This window comes from Betta splendens, chromosome 12, assembly GCF_900634795.4.
Source record: "Betta splendens chromosome 12, fBetSpl5.4, whole genome shotgun sequence".
NCBI classification, from domain to species: domain Eukaryota; kingdom Metazoa; phylum Chordata; class Actinopteri; order Anabantiformes; family Osphronemidae; genus Betta; species Betta splendens.
This window is the reverse complement of record NC_040892.2, coordinates 7,713,160-7,728,900: the sequence shown is the minus strand read 5'-3', so window position 1 is coordinate 7,728,900 and position 15,741 is coordinate 7,713,160. Positions and strand designations below refer to the sequence as shown.

The following is a 15,741-nucleotide window of genomic DNA, read 5'->3' as shown; positions in this document are numbered from 1 at the left end:
TTTTTATGACTTTCAAGACTTAAAGCAATATCACGTTTGTGGAGTCTGTGGTAGAGTCACTAACATTTTTGTGAATTTGAATACTTATTTGTACATGTTGTGCATCACTAAACTTGTATGTGGGTCAGTGTGTATCATTGTGCAGGTAAACAACATCTCAATTGGATGGCATTGGATGAAAGAAAGTTGTTTTTAATTGTCTTAAAAATCTCAGTTCATCTACCAAGTTACGATTTTTAAAAGTAATAGTGATTGTATTAGAAATTTACTGTTTTAATGCTCAATACATAATCTGTCACGTGACATTAGTATAATTCTGTGAATGATGACACTACATGTGACACGTTGGAAATGAGTACGTCGTTTGTTTGTTTTACTTTCTGTTTGTAAAACCTTGTGACTGTTACTTCATCATAAGGTATTCCTAACACGTATGTTTGTGTTAAACTAAGCATTGTTGTGTTGATATAAAGTACACAGTATCTACTACCAGACACAAACAGGCAGCTGATGTTGCGTTTCAGCAGTAAGATACAGGTTTTATGTAATAAGACTGATAAAAGGTGCTTTAGTGCAGCTGTAAAGTAGAAGAAAAATAAGTGGGAGGGGCTTGTTAGGGAAATCCCTTGACGTCATTAGCCATTAAAGCTTGCGATTTTCTCAAACAGACCAGTCGTGTTCCTTCTTGTGAAGCTGTGAGCGCGTCGAACTTTAAAAGAACCGGGAGACAACCGAGCCTTTGAACCAGCCCCGGACACACAGAAGCTTATTGAAAATGGCCAGCTGTGGTGAGTATCGCAGAACTATTCACCGAACCTGGACTTTTACTTGAACTTGCGCTCTGATGTGTTTTGACATGGACTCTCTACCTGTCTCACCTGACTGGATTCTTCCTCCTCAGATTTTACTGCCGCCATCGACCTGTGCGCGCGCGAGCTGCGCGAAATCGGAGACGGGGTTTACTGGAAATACAAACTCCTGGAAATACTGATCAAGAACTACAAGACTGTGATAAAGTCACGCGAGACATGAGGTCGACGTACATGAGGATAAAATGCATATTGCTGTAACGGAAGGTCTTCAAACCCGTACTACGGATACCCGGTTCACCACCTCAGGCTGACGTGAACTGTTCATAGGAATACAGGCGCATCTTGACGTTGCTTCCTGTATCTATGGAGGATATACTCCTATACCTATGGTGGAAGTACTCCTATACCTATGGTGGAAGTACTCCTATACCTATGGAGGAAATACTCCTAACTTAAGTACTTAGGTATGTGTTTGTTCACATGTACCACACTTAAGTTCTGGAAAGAGGGCAGTTGTACTCATTATTTGTGTGCATTACTCCCTGTTCTTGGCACTGTATTTGTAGAACATACAGTATACAGTTGGTAAAGAAAATGTTTGTTTTAGTAGTAGTACTTTTGTATTACTACAAAACTTCACAATCTTTGTACACTAATCAATAATCAGTAATTATGATTATCTGATTATCTGTTAGTCAAAGATGTCTTGAAGACCTGATTGTCTTTTTACTAAGGTTCTTAATAAATGACAGAGTTGCAGTAATTCTGTGTACTTCACGGTTGTCAGGAGAGACGTTTGTGAAAGCTGTGATCGCACATATGATCAGTTTCCTGTCACCTGATGAATTCTTTAGCTCAAACTAGGTATCGAACAGTTGCTCACGTTAACCATTTCACTCAGTTCATTCCTAAATTTACATAAAATAAAAGAAGACAACAGCGTAACAGTGATAAATTCAGGCACTTAAAGGATCCTTACTTTATTTTGTGTGGTAATACAAAAGCATACAGAATTATAGAGGATAGAAGAGAAGATCCCTTTCATTGAATTCCATTAGATCATACACATGTGACTAATAATTACATACAAGCTTCTCTCTGCAGCTACAACCACGAGAACCCCTCCACCGATAGCATGCATGGTCTGTTCGCTGTAAACGGATCAGTTCTTCATACTTTCTGATACCTTGCAGTTTAAAAAAAAAACTAAACAAAACAAACAATGTCATGAAACGGATGATGTAACTTCACAAACAGTTCACACTGATCTGAGCTGTTTCAGGCTGGTCACAGAGATCTGAGGAATGACTTTAAAGCATTCATAAAAATCAATCTCATTGTTTGTAGTCAGGGTTAAGGTTAATAATAATCCAACCTCATCTTTACAAGCGTTCTCTATGAATACTACCCTAACTACAGGGCTATCGACTGTGCAAAGTATTTGATAAATGGCAGACTACTACAGACCAAGCGTTGATTAGCAACATAAATAGAAATGGAAGACATTGGATGGACCACTGCTGAAACAGAGAACTAATACGGTTTTTGTTTAGACTCAATTCTACATTAGGTGTGAGCCAAAAGCTGCAAAAAAAAGCCTGGCTCACCGTTACTTGATGACGAAGACAGGAGAATGGGAAATTTATGAAAGAATGACTCAGTAACGTATCCATGTAGTGTTTCCAACAGGTGGCAATGAATGGGTGAAAGCAGGAAAGCTGCATGAGTGCAAAGAACATCAATAGCCATGTAACTTGCTATCCTTTATCCCTGCATAAGCCTGTGGGGGAAGAGAGCATGGAGACAGGACCAGGCCGTTTCTCTGACCTGATCTTGTAGTAATGCAGAGAGGTTTCCTTAGTGAAGAAGAGAAACTTGGCCCCCAGTCAACATCTTTATATTCACCATCACTACTGCTGCCACTTGCTTTGTTCTTTGATGTCATCTAACATTAACACAAGCCCATCAGTCCATAGTGTTGATGTCAAAATAGTATAGCAGCTGGTCATTTTCCGTGTAGACCGTTCCAAACCAATCAAATGTTACTTGGTGAAACCCACCACCAATTGGATTGCACTGATTTAACCACCACAATGTCATCCGGAATAGATGTACAGCCTCCCCAGCCAAAAAAGATTGTGTCATTAAAGTGAAGTTAAGTCTGTTTCAGTGAAGTCCTTCAACCTATTAAATAACACAGACCACAACCAGATCTTCCAGTCCAACCAGTCAGCTGTTTTCATTTAGTAAATGCAGCCACTACGGCCCACATAAGTTCATTGGCGTTGGGCTTTGTGCTCTCCTTCTCGGGCTCCAGCTCTAGCAGAGTGTGGACTCTCTTCATGGCCAGGTCGTACTGTTCGTCTTGAAGTGGGGCGAAGGCATTCTCAAGAACATCGGATGAGTGGGCCAGAAGGATTAGGGCCAAAACTCGCTTGTCCATGCGGTGGGGATCGTTGACCCACTTCTCCAAGACGGAGTCCTGGACCTTCTTGACAAGGCGCTGTTGGTAACAAGAAGAATATATGTTTATAGACAATTCATGCTCAGATCCCAGCAGTGTTCAATGGACCAAACTGTTGGTAGTAAAATACATTTTTCCCCCCATAGACCAAACCTTCCACACCTGAAGAAAAAAAAAAAATCACCACTCCACACTCAGAGCTGAAAGCCGGTGTTGTGAAACAGGAAATTCTTTTACGCCCACAAAATTAATTTACTGTATATTAAATTACAGTTATGGTTTTGAGCACTTTAAAATCACCAAAATTTACAAGTTTGTATTCGTATTATACAGGCTCCAAATAATGAGTAAGTAATGGTTAAGATATTTGATCTAAACAAGATGCAGAAATTTAAATCACAAAACTAGGATTTTCATTTTCTAACATAATGTGAAGTAAATCCCTCCAACACTGTAATATGAAGCCAAATTTCATTAAAGAGTAGAACCACTCAATGTTCATCTGATATCACATTTTACTCACTAGTATAAAGTAAAATATGTTCAAAATCATTCCCAAATTTCACCAGTAATGTTTTCATGACATTAGAAACAAAACGAAGAAATGCTCCTTGTCTGGATTTAATTGACAGCAGCTGCCGAGCTCAGCTCAAGCACCAGACAGGGGAAGGAAGGAGAGGAGTGAGGTTCAAACGCCTCAAAGACGTAGTTGAGTTAGTAAAAGGTACAACAGAAGCATCTGAAAGGCCTGATATGACATTTGCCTATAGAATTATTTACATAAAATTTGGTAGTAGGTTGATACAGTATGTATGATTGATTCGTTAAGTCAAGCTGACGTGGGTTCAGGTTCATGTGGGTTCATTATGTCAATAGTTAGTTCATAACCTACATAACAAGCTTTGTAAGAATAAGCTCCTTGTTTTTGATTAGATTAGACCTTATCATTTTCCTGACTAGCTGCTGATGAAGATAAAAAGATGATGTCATAAAAACCCCACTCCTTTAAAATGTCTCCTTTTAGGTTTAATTGTTTTTTCCCCTAAACGTCTGTTTGTGCGTCTTTCCTAGCTGTTAAATATGCTGACGACAAACATGTTGTGTATTTCCTGGTAAACCTGAACAGGACCAACAAATGTCACTGTGCAGGTTTAACTTGCACAGTGAGACCGACTGACTGTTTGTGCGGTACGTTCAAAAACCCCTTTTGTGCCTTTACTGCACGTGGTGTTTTATTAAAGACAGGAATGTCCTGACGAGGAAGCCTTGCCTGTTTGATGGTGCTGTTGGTGAGCGGATGTGTCGTCATATCAAAAAGCAGGAAGTTCTGTTTCTCTGTGGTGAGGACGCCTTTCTCCACTAGGTTTTTTGCCAGACGTTCTCTCACGTTCCTCAGCTGGTAGTGCAGCTTCAGGGGGTTCCATGTCTCTCCTAGAGAACACATTACACACCGATCATGCTAAACTCACTTTTACTACTTTTTTTTTTGTTAATCTCATGGGACAGATTTTGACAAACAAGACAATGGATATGTTTCATGTCACATGGTTTAAATAAACAATGACTGTTGTGGCTCAGTGATGTTTCACAAAGTTGCCCAAACTATAATTAAAATGACACAAGAGGCTAAATAATGAGGAGATTATTCCAAGGGCTAATTGTCAAACTCATCAGGGCTTATCTCACCACTCAGCAGCTCTATCCAGCTCTGGACCGTCTCTGCAGGCTGCGTTTCTTTAATGTGTTTCAAGGCCTCGTCCAACAGCACATCCCCCGTCGGAGCATCGGACTTGCAGATCACCTTGGCGAACAAAAGCAGACATATTTGGAACGAGCATTCAGCTTGGACGCAGACTTGCTTCATGCATGAGCAGGAGTTTCTTAGTAAAAGGTAAGAAGATTATTGAGTGCGCCTTCAGCCTCTGAACACCTATTTTATGTCTAAAGAGGATCTTGTTTACACCAGAACAATGACTTTGCCCATATCAACATCTCAAATATCCTAATGTGAACACAGGTGCGTGATTGGATGTCAGCACTGCTCTCTGGATGGACTCAGAGTCAAGACAAGACAACCAGGAAACCCAATGTTAGGGTAATCTGTCGTGCAAATCGATCTACCCTGAAGGCTGCAGGTTCCTGCACATCCTTCTGTACTCGTGCGTGTTTCCGACGGGCCAACCTCTGACCACACCGGCGCCGTTCCTCACCTTCCTTGAGAGCAGGCCTTTCCTCCTCACGCCGCAGGCCTCCAGCTGTAGCCTCCCTCGCAGCGCCAGCTCCACAAGCATGCACCCTCGAAGCCCGGAGGAAATACAGTCGTTCCAGAAAGACGTGTAACCCTGAGGAGGAGGAAGAGGAGGCAAAGCAAACAATCAGACAAGGTGCAGCGCGTTGTTAACTCAGATGACGTCAGAGAGAAACGGATTCTACGTCATGACGGGCGACTTGTCAAGGAGATTGCTCAGGTAACGCGGATCTGGGATGCTCGCTGTCATTCAGCTAATGTTTACCTTGTGCTTACCAGTAGCAGCAGGAGATAATAAATTACACAATCCCATTGTGCATTTATCACGAGGTTAAATAAAACAAACAAGCCAACAATCACCTCTTTGTTTTTTTTAAGTTGCCATGATAAACAATGTTGGGACGCGAAGTACTGGCTGAATGAACCAAGTTAAGCTAGCTTCGCGTTTGCTGACGTATACAGTGTTTCAGTTCTCAACTAGCCTGACAGTCGGATTAAAATCAGCCCACACCTCTCGGTCCTTGAGGCCCAGCAGCAGCACTTCCTCCATCAGTGTGAGCCTCGTTTCCTTTGAGTCTCCCTTGTCTTCGTCATCCTCGTCCCCGCGGCGCGCCTCGTCCTCCTCGCCGTCGGACTCCCTCTCCTTGTCGGCGGCGGCGCTGCGAATGGCCTCGGTCCTCCGCTGGACGAGGCCTGAGGTCCTCTGCGTGAGAGAAGTCATCGCTGGCGGTGCAGATCGATTAAATCCGGGGAACGGTGCCTGCTTGGGTCAGCCAGAAATCCTCGCAGCATGTAAACGGACTGTTAGAGGTGAAAGTGGTGAAACGGCGAGCGGATCGAGTGGAGACGGCCGTTAACACTCAGCTCCGCTCGGGGATCCTGCTTTGACTCTGCCCATTTCCTGATCCAACATGGCGCTGGCACTGACGTCGCTGTGGTCCGAGCTGAGCCGTGAACGCATCACGCGTGTTGCCTTCACATGGAATCGGAAATGCTGCAAATATAAACGCTATAAGCACGTACTCACAAGAATGTTAACAATATGTTCTAGTTGCATGAGAACGAATGCAAATATAAAAATATATATGAGAAGGACAAAAAAGAGAATTAGTATACTCATGCAATGTGTAATTTGTAACAAGTGGCACTAAAAGCGCAGCCCAGATCAACGAAAGGATGGATTGTATTAAATATCAAAATACATGTCCACACATGTCTGGCAGTGAGCCGGAAAAGCAAAACTGGGAAAAATGCTGACAAGAGTAATCCAAACCAGACCTCAGGATCCAGCACAGCACACTTACAGTACACACCCAGGGTGAAGTTTCTCAATCCACTATCCATGTTTAGGTTTCACATTATTCACATTATTTATCTAAATTAGTATAGTATAGTATAGTATAGTATAGTATAGTATAGTATAGTATAGTATAGTATAGTATTTGTGTTCTTTTTTCATTGTGTTTATTTTTGATTCTTACAGTCTTTTTCAGTAAATAGTAGGTCAAAGTAAATGTCTCATTGATCATATATCAGTATCTCTTTATTTAAGTATTTAAGAAAATACTTCTCTTCAACTCTTAAGCCAAAACCTTATTTAGGTTATTTATAAGACTTTATTTATACTATTTAATTTACTACTTTACTACTTCTTCAGGCAAAAAGGGACTGTGATGTCGAATGTCAGCACAAGGTGGCAGACCTTGAATGTCCGCTGGCGTTCCTCTCCTTTTCTGTGCTGCTTGGTTACTACTGTAGACGTTGATGCTGCTGAATGGTCCTATTTCCTGTTGAGCTCATGGCTATTTGTCCTGTTTTTGGGAAAGGGAATGTTTTACTTTGAATTCGAAAGAAAAAATTTTCAGTGTGTGATTAAGAGGAAGCTGACACGTTGTGTGTTTTTCTTTTTTTTCTTTTTACTGGAATTGTGATGACATTTATTGTAGACTATAAAAGACTATAAAAAGAGAGTGGACGTAAATAATTCATAGTGACAGTATTTGAGTAAAAGATATTTAAACATATGCATTGGAGAAAACCTTGTGTGAGTGATGTTAGAGATGTATTAATCAGTGTTTTTACCATTTCTCTATTAGAAAGATGTTTTTTCATAATTTAACTGTGACATAGACATACTGGGCCATATCTGTAAAACGCAATTAATAAATTCATTAAAATCACTCAGTCTTATTTGGTTTATTTTGTATTGTAGGGCAAGACTGTTAAAACCTTAAAATTAATCTGTCATATGAGTAATTTGCCTCATTATCTCAGGAAAAACACATAGGTAATACAAGCATCCACAAAACCTGAGTAATTATTATAAATGGAGAGCAGCTGTTAATGTCTCTAAACGCTTTTCCTGCTATGGCGTCAACATGTCACCCATTCAAAAGCTCACAGCACAAGGAAAAGAAATCCCAAGTATGCTCAAAAGACATCCAGCTACATAAACATAAACACAAACATCCAGTTGTATTGTTTGCTTGTGTTTTTTAATCCAAAAAAGGATTTGGGAAATGGAGTTGAGGTTAGTTTGCACAAAAGGATGTGAAATATTTAAGAACATTGCCTGCTCATTATGTCACACACACAACAACAACAACACAAGTCTGGGATGTTCTCTCATTCCCAGAACAAGTTAAATTTATTATTTCAAGAGAGTGTGATTGTTATTAGAAATATTTCCCCACGATTAATGAGTAAAAGAGATAACGTGTGACATACCTTTGCAGCCGGTCAAGTTTAACCAGGTCGTGTCAGACTAATTCAAAGACAGCCATCAACAGGAGTGATTAATGAGTGATTAATGAATCCAGCAAATCTTCTGTAACATATAACTGATGCTGCAACATCATCTGAACCAGAGGATGTAATCTAAGATTAGATCAAACTGTTGATCCCTGAAGGGAAATTAGGTTATTACAGTAGGAAACAGTGGCTCACTGAGGTTAAACATGCCGCGTTTATTTACGAAACAATTTAACTAAAAGTTATTAAAGATTAATATCATCGAGTGTATTTGGAAAAGAAATGGATACTCAGCATTCTTGGCATTTTTCATACTTGTTTCCTGTTTAAAACCTGGTCTATAACAGAATTTCTACCAGGGCACCTTAAGGAGTTTTACCATGTTTTATTAGCTCCTGTTAAACAATATTTAATATTTAGGTTAGATATGATTATTTTTTAAATTCAAAACACGTCACAGTCTGGCTGACTAGCAGTGTCTATGTCTGTGATGTTAAGGAGTTCCTTGTTGAGATGATTTCTCAAACAGTTGGAAATATGCTCTGTGTAAACAGCCATATCTGCTGCCATGACAGCACAGACACTCCACCGACACTCTGACCATTTACGTAGCATATTTGCACCCCGTCCAAGACAGTAAGAAGCAAAGGCCTTGGAGTGTTAGGCCTGGAAAAAATCTCACAGCAAATGTCACCAGGCTAAAGTCGGAACAGATTAGATGCAATAAATAGGTCAAAGCTTCCAATATCATATTTAAATGTCCAAATGTTCAACTTGACAGAAATTTTGCTTGCCATATCAGCACGTACTGCCGCTCCACTGACACTATTAATAAACCTTTGAGTCTCCGTGAAGCCCAGAGGTCTTTGGTTTTAAATGGACCAAACAAAACATCTGTATTTTTCACTTTGTACATTTTTTGTGCACTGATCCTGGAGTTCTGGTCCTGACAAAGAGCCTGAATCGCTCCCCAGAGCTTTAATGGAGGCCACACTCAGGCCCATATTGGAGCCATTTCCTGCCTCTGGAGTAGGCAAAGGCCTGACCCCTAGTGCCCCCTTTTATATAAATGCACATGTACACCCCCCACAGGGACGACTAGGGGAGTCACTTACATCGCACTGATGTAAGTGAATTAGAGTCCCTCAATTGCCCTCTACACTGTGTGGAGAATAATGGCTGAGAAAATATAATTATATTTAATAGCTTGTGATATTCAAAAGCCCCAGTGAATAAAAGACGGCTGAGAACAAGCAGAATCACAACTTTGGGATCATATGGAAAATGAAGCTGCTATCAATTTCCCCGCAGCTCAAGAAACAAGAGAGGAAAATATCAGTAATTGGAAATTAAAAGGTCACATCTCCAAATGTTTCACAGTTTCATAGTTGTGAACATGATAGTTGAGAGAAACAGAAGCTCGATATTATTTCTGCGGGGATTATGACACAGCGCAAGGACACGCTAGATCCGGGTCAGGTGCCACACACACAGCCAACAATAGTTAAAGTTCAAGAGAAAGGACGACGTGGTAAAAGACCGAAAGCACCAGAATGCCCTTTTCAGCATCTGCTCCAGCTCTGCACAATTACTGGAAGTGCTTTGCCTTTGGCCCATTCACACATGACATGAATAATAAACACAACAATGAGGCAACACTTCTGCAGCGTATAATGCAACCGACCGCGTTTCTCCACAGCAGAGATCCCAGTACAAGCTCAAAGTTTTATATAGGACACAGATCAGCTGAGGATGTGTTTGATCACATGGATGAAGTGGTTGTTTCAGGATGTCACTGAATATACATCATGAGCGTCATGTGATGGGATTTTCACGTGACTCTAAAGAAATAAACAGACCTAAGCGTGCAGTTAAACCAGATATGTCACATTGTGCAGGTATGAGTCTATTATCCAGCCCTGACCTGCCAAGTTATACAGCATCATTATTATCACTATAAATGTGTCCAGATGCTGTTGATTAGTACTGCAATTAAGGTTCTGCTGGTAGTGCCCCTTTGCCCATAGCTTCCCTTCTACATCAGGTTTGAATGAATTAAAGGAAGTATGCTGGTAACCCATTATGTATTACGTAGTTTGAAGCTCCGTACTGTGTTAAACAGTACAGGATCATCAGAAGAAGCTGCAGCTACAACGCGATGCTGATTTCATTGTGACACAATACAGTACAACTGTTCATCAGGCATTGTGTACAGTATGTGTTTGTGGGGCGGCGTACAGTAGGCGTGTACTGTAGGGTGAAATAATTACATCATGATTATATTTCAAAGCCAAAGGTCCTGTTTCTATTTCGCCTCCATGTTTGTCTGATCCTCCCTTCCTCCTCTGTTCACCCCGTTAGATTCCTTCCAGGAAGCCTCCAACAATGGGAGTCCTGTAGGGGCCCCGAAAGCCAGCTGTAAGAAAGTCCACACACACACACACACACACACACACACACACACACACACACACACACACACACACACACACACACACACACACACACTGTGGAGAAAGTCCACCCGCGTCCATCATTAGCTCGATCCTTAAAGTGACCCTTCCCAACATTGTTCAGTCGGACGACGTCTGATTAGAGGCCGGGGACAGCTGATGAGTGAGCAGCACCGATGACCTCATGCCCAGCGCTCGGTTTATTTGCTCTGCAGCAGTGATGGAGCAGTCCAAGCAGCTCTGCTCGGTTCAAGGCAAAACAAGAGTGGAACGTGACTGAATAAACTTACAGTTTTGAGTTTTCCTTGCTTCATACTACTCCACTATCTGATCAAACATTTGACATTGGCTGCAAGTCAAACATCAGGCTAAATAAATATAATAAATAATATTGAGACCTTTGGCAGTAGTAATGACTGTAATAATGCTTTTGATACTAGGAGACTGTGGCCTGACAGCTGCAGAAGATGATTGTGATTCCACATGGGCAAAGTAAACATGGATCATGTCAATTTAATATAATATTACACTGTTTAACTACAACCACTACAAATGTCATATATATATATATATATATATATATATATATATATATATATATATATATATATATATATATATATATATATATATATATATATATATATATATATATGACATATATATATATATATATATATATATATGACATATAAAATAAATAAAGAGTAATTTTCGTACATAATCTTACTTCATATCCAATAAAACCGAGTCAGAAGAGCTAAGGATTTACAAAACATCACTTTGTATGATGTGACAAAGAATGTTTAACTCTTTTCACTTTCATGGTGATATCATGTTTTGTTAACTGAGACCTTAATGCAAACATTCTACTTTGTACGTGAAATATTGTGTTTCACCGCACATGCAGGCAGCGCCGGCCAATAATCCGGCCCAGATGACTCCTCGTGCTGTTCACCAGTCGTGGTCAGAGGCCAGCGAGTGGTTCACCGCAAACATGGGATTTGAGGTCGACCGACATCTCGTCGACGTGAACACGACGAGGGGGCCCAGCGATGGGTTCACAAGGGGTCAGAGGTCAACCCACTGAGTCCTGCTGCTCATCTGAGGAGACCCGATAGCATTCGTACCCTCCTCTGCCCCTGACGCTCAAAAGCCAATGGTAGCGTCGAGGCACCTCGGCCGCATCGAGCATCGCGTTCCACTCAGACGCCAACGTGTGTTATTGCTACATGTAATGCAGCTGGTGACAAATCAGACCGGGCTGCCAAAATAAGATGTAATAGAAGTCCTGAGCACAGCCTGCGCAGCTAAAACATGCCTAGTGTGTTACACAGGAGGGACAATACCACGCAGCAGCCCCACGTCTGATCCTTGAGGATGAGGCAGCAACTGAACTGATGCCGATCGCATGCCACTCATTGCTCCGTTGCACACATGGCAGATTCATGATGGCTTCTAACTTTGACTCGACTTCCACAACAATGCTGCCTAGTCTTATCCAAGAATACAGGAAGAAACAGTTCACGGCCTCAGACCTGCTTTGAATGCTGTCATATTTCATCTGATGGTGGAGGGTGTTTATTCAAACACGCTGGTGTATTTTTTGGTCTATTCTGTGTCATGCGTGTGAAGGAATTGGAGCGTGATGCACGACGCCTCACAGCAGAGATAAAGGATTAGCTGCTGCCGGAGCGAAGGACGGAGGTGTCTGCTGCGTCTGCAGGAGACGGACAGCAAGAAGCCGGGGCCGTGACCAACACGCTACCTCGGTGTTGACAGAGTCGAAGGGTCGCGACCCTCTGCAGAGTGATGGGAAGCTCCTTGTTTTCAGAAACTGGGCCGGAGGAGAGATAGAGGAAGAGAGAAGGAAGAGACCAGAGAGCCCTCTAATTGGCGGCCACATGTGTTAGATTGCTGTTTTCAGACGCCCGGGGGAGCTCGGAGGTTTGCTTTGAAGGCTTCCATGTCTCCATGGAATAAAGTCTGAATGGGAATTAGGGTTATTCCATTTGTTGATGAAAAAGTCCAGTTTCCAAATCTGGATGTTTTGGCTGCGTGTGAACAAATAATGTGTCGATGTCCCACACAAGGATCTATCTAACGCCAAATAAAGCACTGATCTGCTCATCACAGCGGTTTCCATCTGGTTTTTATCAGAAGACGTTTCCTATTTCCTACCAAAATGTTTCTCATCAACGCTTTTGTGCTACAACAGACACATTTATTTAGTAGCACAAGCAAAACAGAGCGCAGTGAAAAAAGACGGGGCCCACAGCGTCGAGCACGAGCTCTGTTTGTTCTGGTTGATGTTCGCGTGTGAACACGCAGTCAGAAGCCGTTGTCGTCGAAGAGGAATCGGAGAGGACGGATTTGAGCAACGGGCCGCGTCGCCGTGCATCAAAACCACAGCGGCGGAGGCTCGTCTCTTATCTCGCTGCCTTCTCTGTGCATCGGAGATTATAAAACAGAAGCAAACGTCAGTGATCAGCAACAGGGCCAAGATGCCCTTGTATAGAAATAAGTGTGAGTCCTGGTCCAAAGCAGTGGATCAGAGCAACGACCTACAGATGTGGGATCCAGATGTGTTGAAGCTATAACGTCTATAGGTTTTATATAAGGTATAAGGTTTTAATGCTGCATTGATTGATTTTCTAAGTCAATAGGAAATGGAAGAACAACTTTCTTGGTTCATTTGTGAAAGGTAGTATTACTCATAATCATGTAATTATCAGTATATAAAGAAAGACAAATACATAATACCATACATAGAGTGTGTTTACTGTGAGCTGCCTCTGTATACAGTACAGATTCCATGCATGCTCACTGTGAGCGCTCCTCGCTGGAGGGGGGAGCCTGTTACCGGGCTGTTTGGTTTCAGCGCGACCCAGCGACTGACCCAGTCTGAAAATAAATAGCCTCTGTCGGACGACAGTATATGAAGCGAGCTCATTTCCTTCACTTAGAGGGATTTACTGTCCTGGATCCACGCTTCGTCTTTATTACCGCGGCGATGCTTTACACCGCAAAAAGCAACAAAGACCGGCTTGATTGTTTGAAGAAAATTGCTTTGGAGTAATTTATTCAAATAAAGCATTTGTGAAATTGAATAAAGATGCCTTTGATTCATTATGGATGTTACTGTATATAGAGGGCCTATCTAATGCTCCCATCCTGTCTGCATGTATACAGACAGGGGAAGACATTAGAGCAGACTCACAGGAGGAACATATAGTGTGTCAGCATGAAAGACAGGGAGATGGAGGAAAGGGGGGAAACTGTGCACAGGTCAAATATGAAAACACGGAGGACTATTACAACACTCTCTATGCATTGTTATCAGAAGAAAGACGCATGTAAAGGGGCCAGAGTGTGTCAGAGGATGAGGAAGGGAGAGATGGCCGGGGAAGGGCCGTAATGAGGAAATGCACTGAAACCAATCAGACTTCCTGAGTCTCAGCCTGGGACATGTGCAGGCTGAAGACAGGAAGGACTGCAGTAAACTGTCCCATTCACTGGAGGTTCCTGAGGTCCCGTTTGATGCAGGCATGAGTCTCTGAGTGCGTGGGCTGTGTTTCCATATGGACAGCAGAGGTTCAGCACACAGAAAATACATAAATGACTCCATGTTTGTATATTAACAAGAGCCGCAATATTTAGACATTGAGCACAGCTTAGTGACTCCTGCGCGACCACAACTTTCCATAAATCGCGATAAGCGTGGGACGAGCCGTGATTTTTTTAGGCCACTGCCGTGAGCGTTCACGCGTCTGTTTGACAGTACATGTATCCCATTACGTGTGGTCGGATCTGCAGCCTGCCCAGGGTGTAGCCTGCCTCTGGGAGCGGCTGATGGATGGATGGAGTTACAGCGGGAGAGGCCGATCTAACACCTCCTTAGGAAAGAAGCTCCGTCAATCACAGCAGCCGATGCACCTGACGTCAATTAAACCCACAGTACACGACATATAAAAAACACATCTGCTGCTACTTGTATCATAAATGCCTCAGTATTGATTACCTGCGGCTAACAAGGCGTCATGAGGGACCTGCAGGATAAACGCTGGTGGTTTCTGGGTTGTCATCACGTGGTTTCAGGCTCATGATGATGAAGAGGAGCTCGATGCCAGCGATTATATGATACCGTATGTTGAACCTGCCACCAGAGGATTTCTATGTTCCGCTTATGGCGTTTTTGAGGAGAACCGCAGCATTAGTGCAAAGCAGGCTCATTACAGGCAGAACTGCGTATCACCCAGTTGCATGAGTCAGCAGTTCTCCGGTAGCTTTTTGTAATAAGGTAACTATGCACCTGGTTGGTTGTAATAATAAACGCACCTCTGAATGTATAGTAGCCTCCTCATACTAGTCCTGTGATGGTGTTGCAGGGTAACGCCAGCTGTGAGTCCCTGGGTTCGAGTCCATGTTGTAACAACAGGAGTCATGTGGCGCTGAAACTGAGCTCCAGGAATTAAGCTACTGGCAAAAAGACAATAAATAAATAAACTGCAAACAGCTGAACAAATCAATCAAAGGTTTCATTTTTACAGTAAGATGTGAAGTCATGGGACATTAAATCACACCACAGCATCATATCAAGTAAAGATGCTGATTCCTGAATAGTAATGTGTAGGATGACTTTACTAAACTAGTGATGCTACTGAAAACACTACATGGGAACTGAACTCATTTGTTTGAATGACTCATTAAACTGAAGCTGTGTTAATTAACAGACACCATCTGCGCAGACACAGCGTAACTCAGACGGTGCCTTCACAGGACTTCATCCAGTAATAGTAGTACTTTCGGCTGGGAAAGGACTTTGGACTCCTGGGAAATGAATCACTTACACGGAGAGTTGAGCAATTTCAAAATTTTATCAGGAGGGAAAATCACCAGTGTTGATGTTTCCACGAAATGTCTGAACCATGTTTTTTGTTTCCCACTGTTACACCGCGGAGATTGCAAACATCTGTTTATCACGCTGTCACCTTCAATAGTAATAATAATGCA

General features: G+C 42.2%; 2 protein-coding genes across 2 annotated transcripts; one reads left to right on the top strand and one right to left on the bottom strand.

Annotated features, from left to right (window-relative positions):
* The first annotated feature begins 775 nt into the window (after nt 1-775).
* pmaip1 (phorbol-12-myristate-13-acetate-induced protein 1) lies at nt 776-1,575 on the top strand. Its single transcript, XM_041073263.2, has 2 exons — nt 776-788; nt 902-1,575. The coding sequence occupies exons 1-2, from the start codon at nt 776-778 to the stop codon at nt 1,030-1,032; spliced, it is 144 nt and encodes a 47-aa protein (XP_040929197.1). The 3' UTR covers nt 1,033-1,575.
* A 188-nt stretch (nt 1,576-1,763) lies between these two features.
* LOC114867187 (Golgi phosphoprotein 3-like) lies at nt 1,764-6,452 on the bottom strand. Its single transcript, XM_029169640.3, has 5 exons — nt 6,036-6,452; nt 5,487-5,618; nt 4,963-5,077; nt 4,547-4,707; nt 1,764-3,315 (listed from the first exon to the last, which is right to left on the bottom strand). The coding sequence occupies exons 1-5, from the start codon at nt 6,243-6,245 to the stop codon at nt 3,052-3,054; spliced, it is 882 nt and encodes a 293-aa protein (XP_029025473.1). The 5' UTR covers nt 6,246-6,452; the 3' UTR covers nt 1,764-3,051.
* Nucleotides 6,453-15,741: the final 9,289 nt, after the last annotated feature.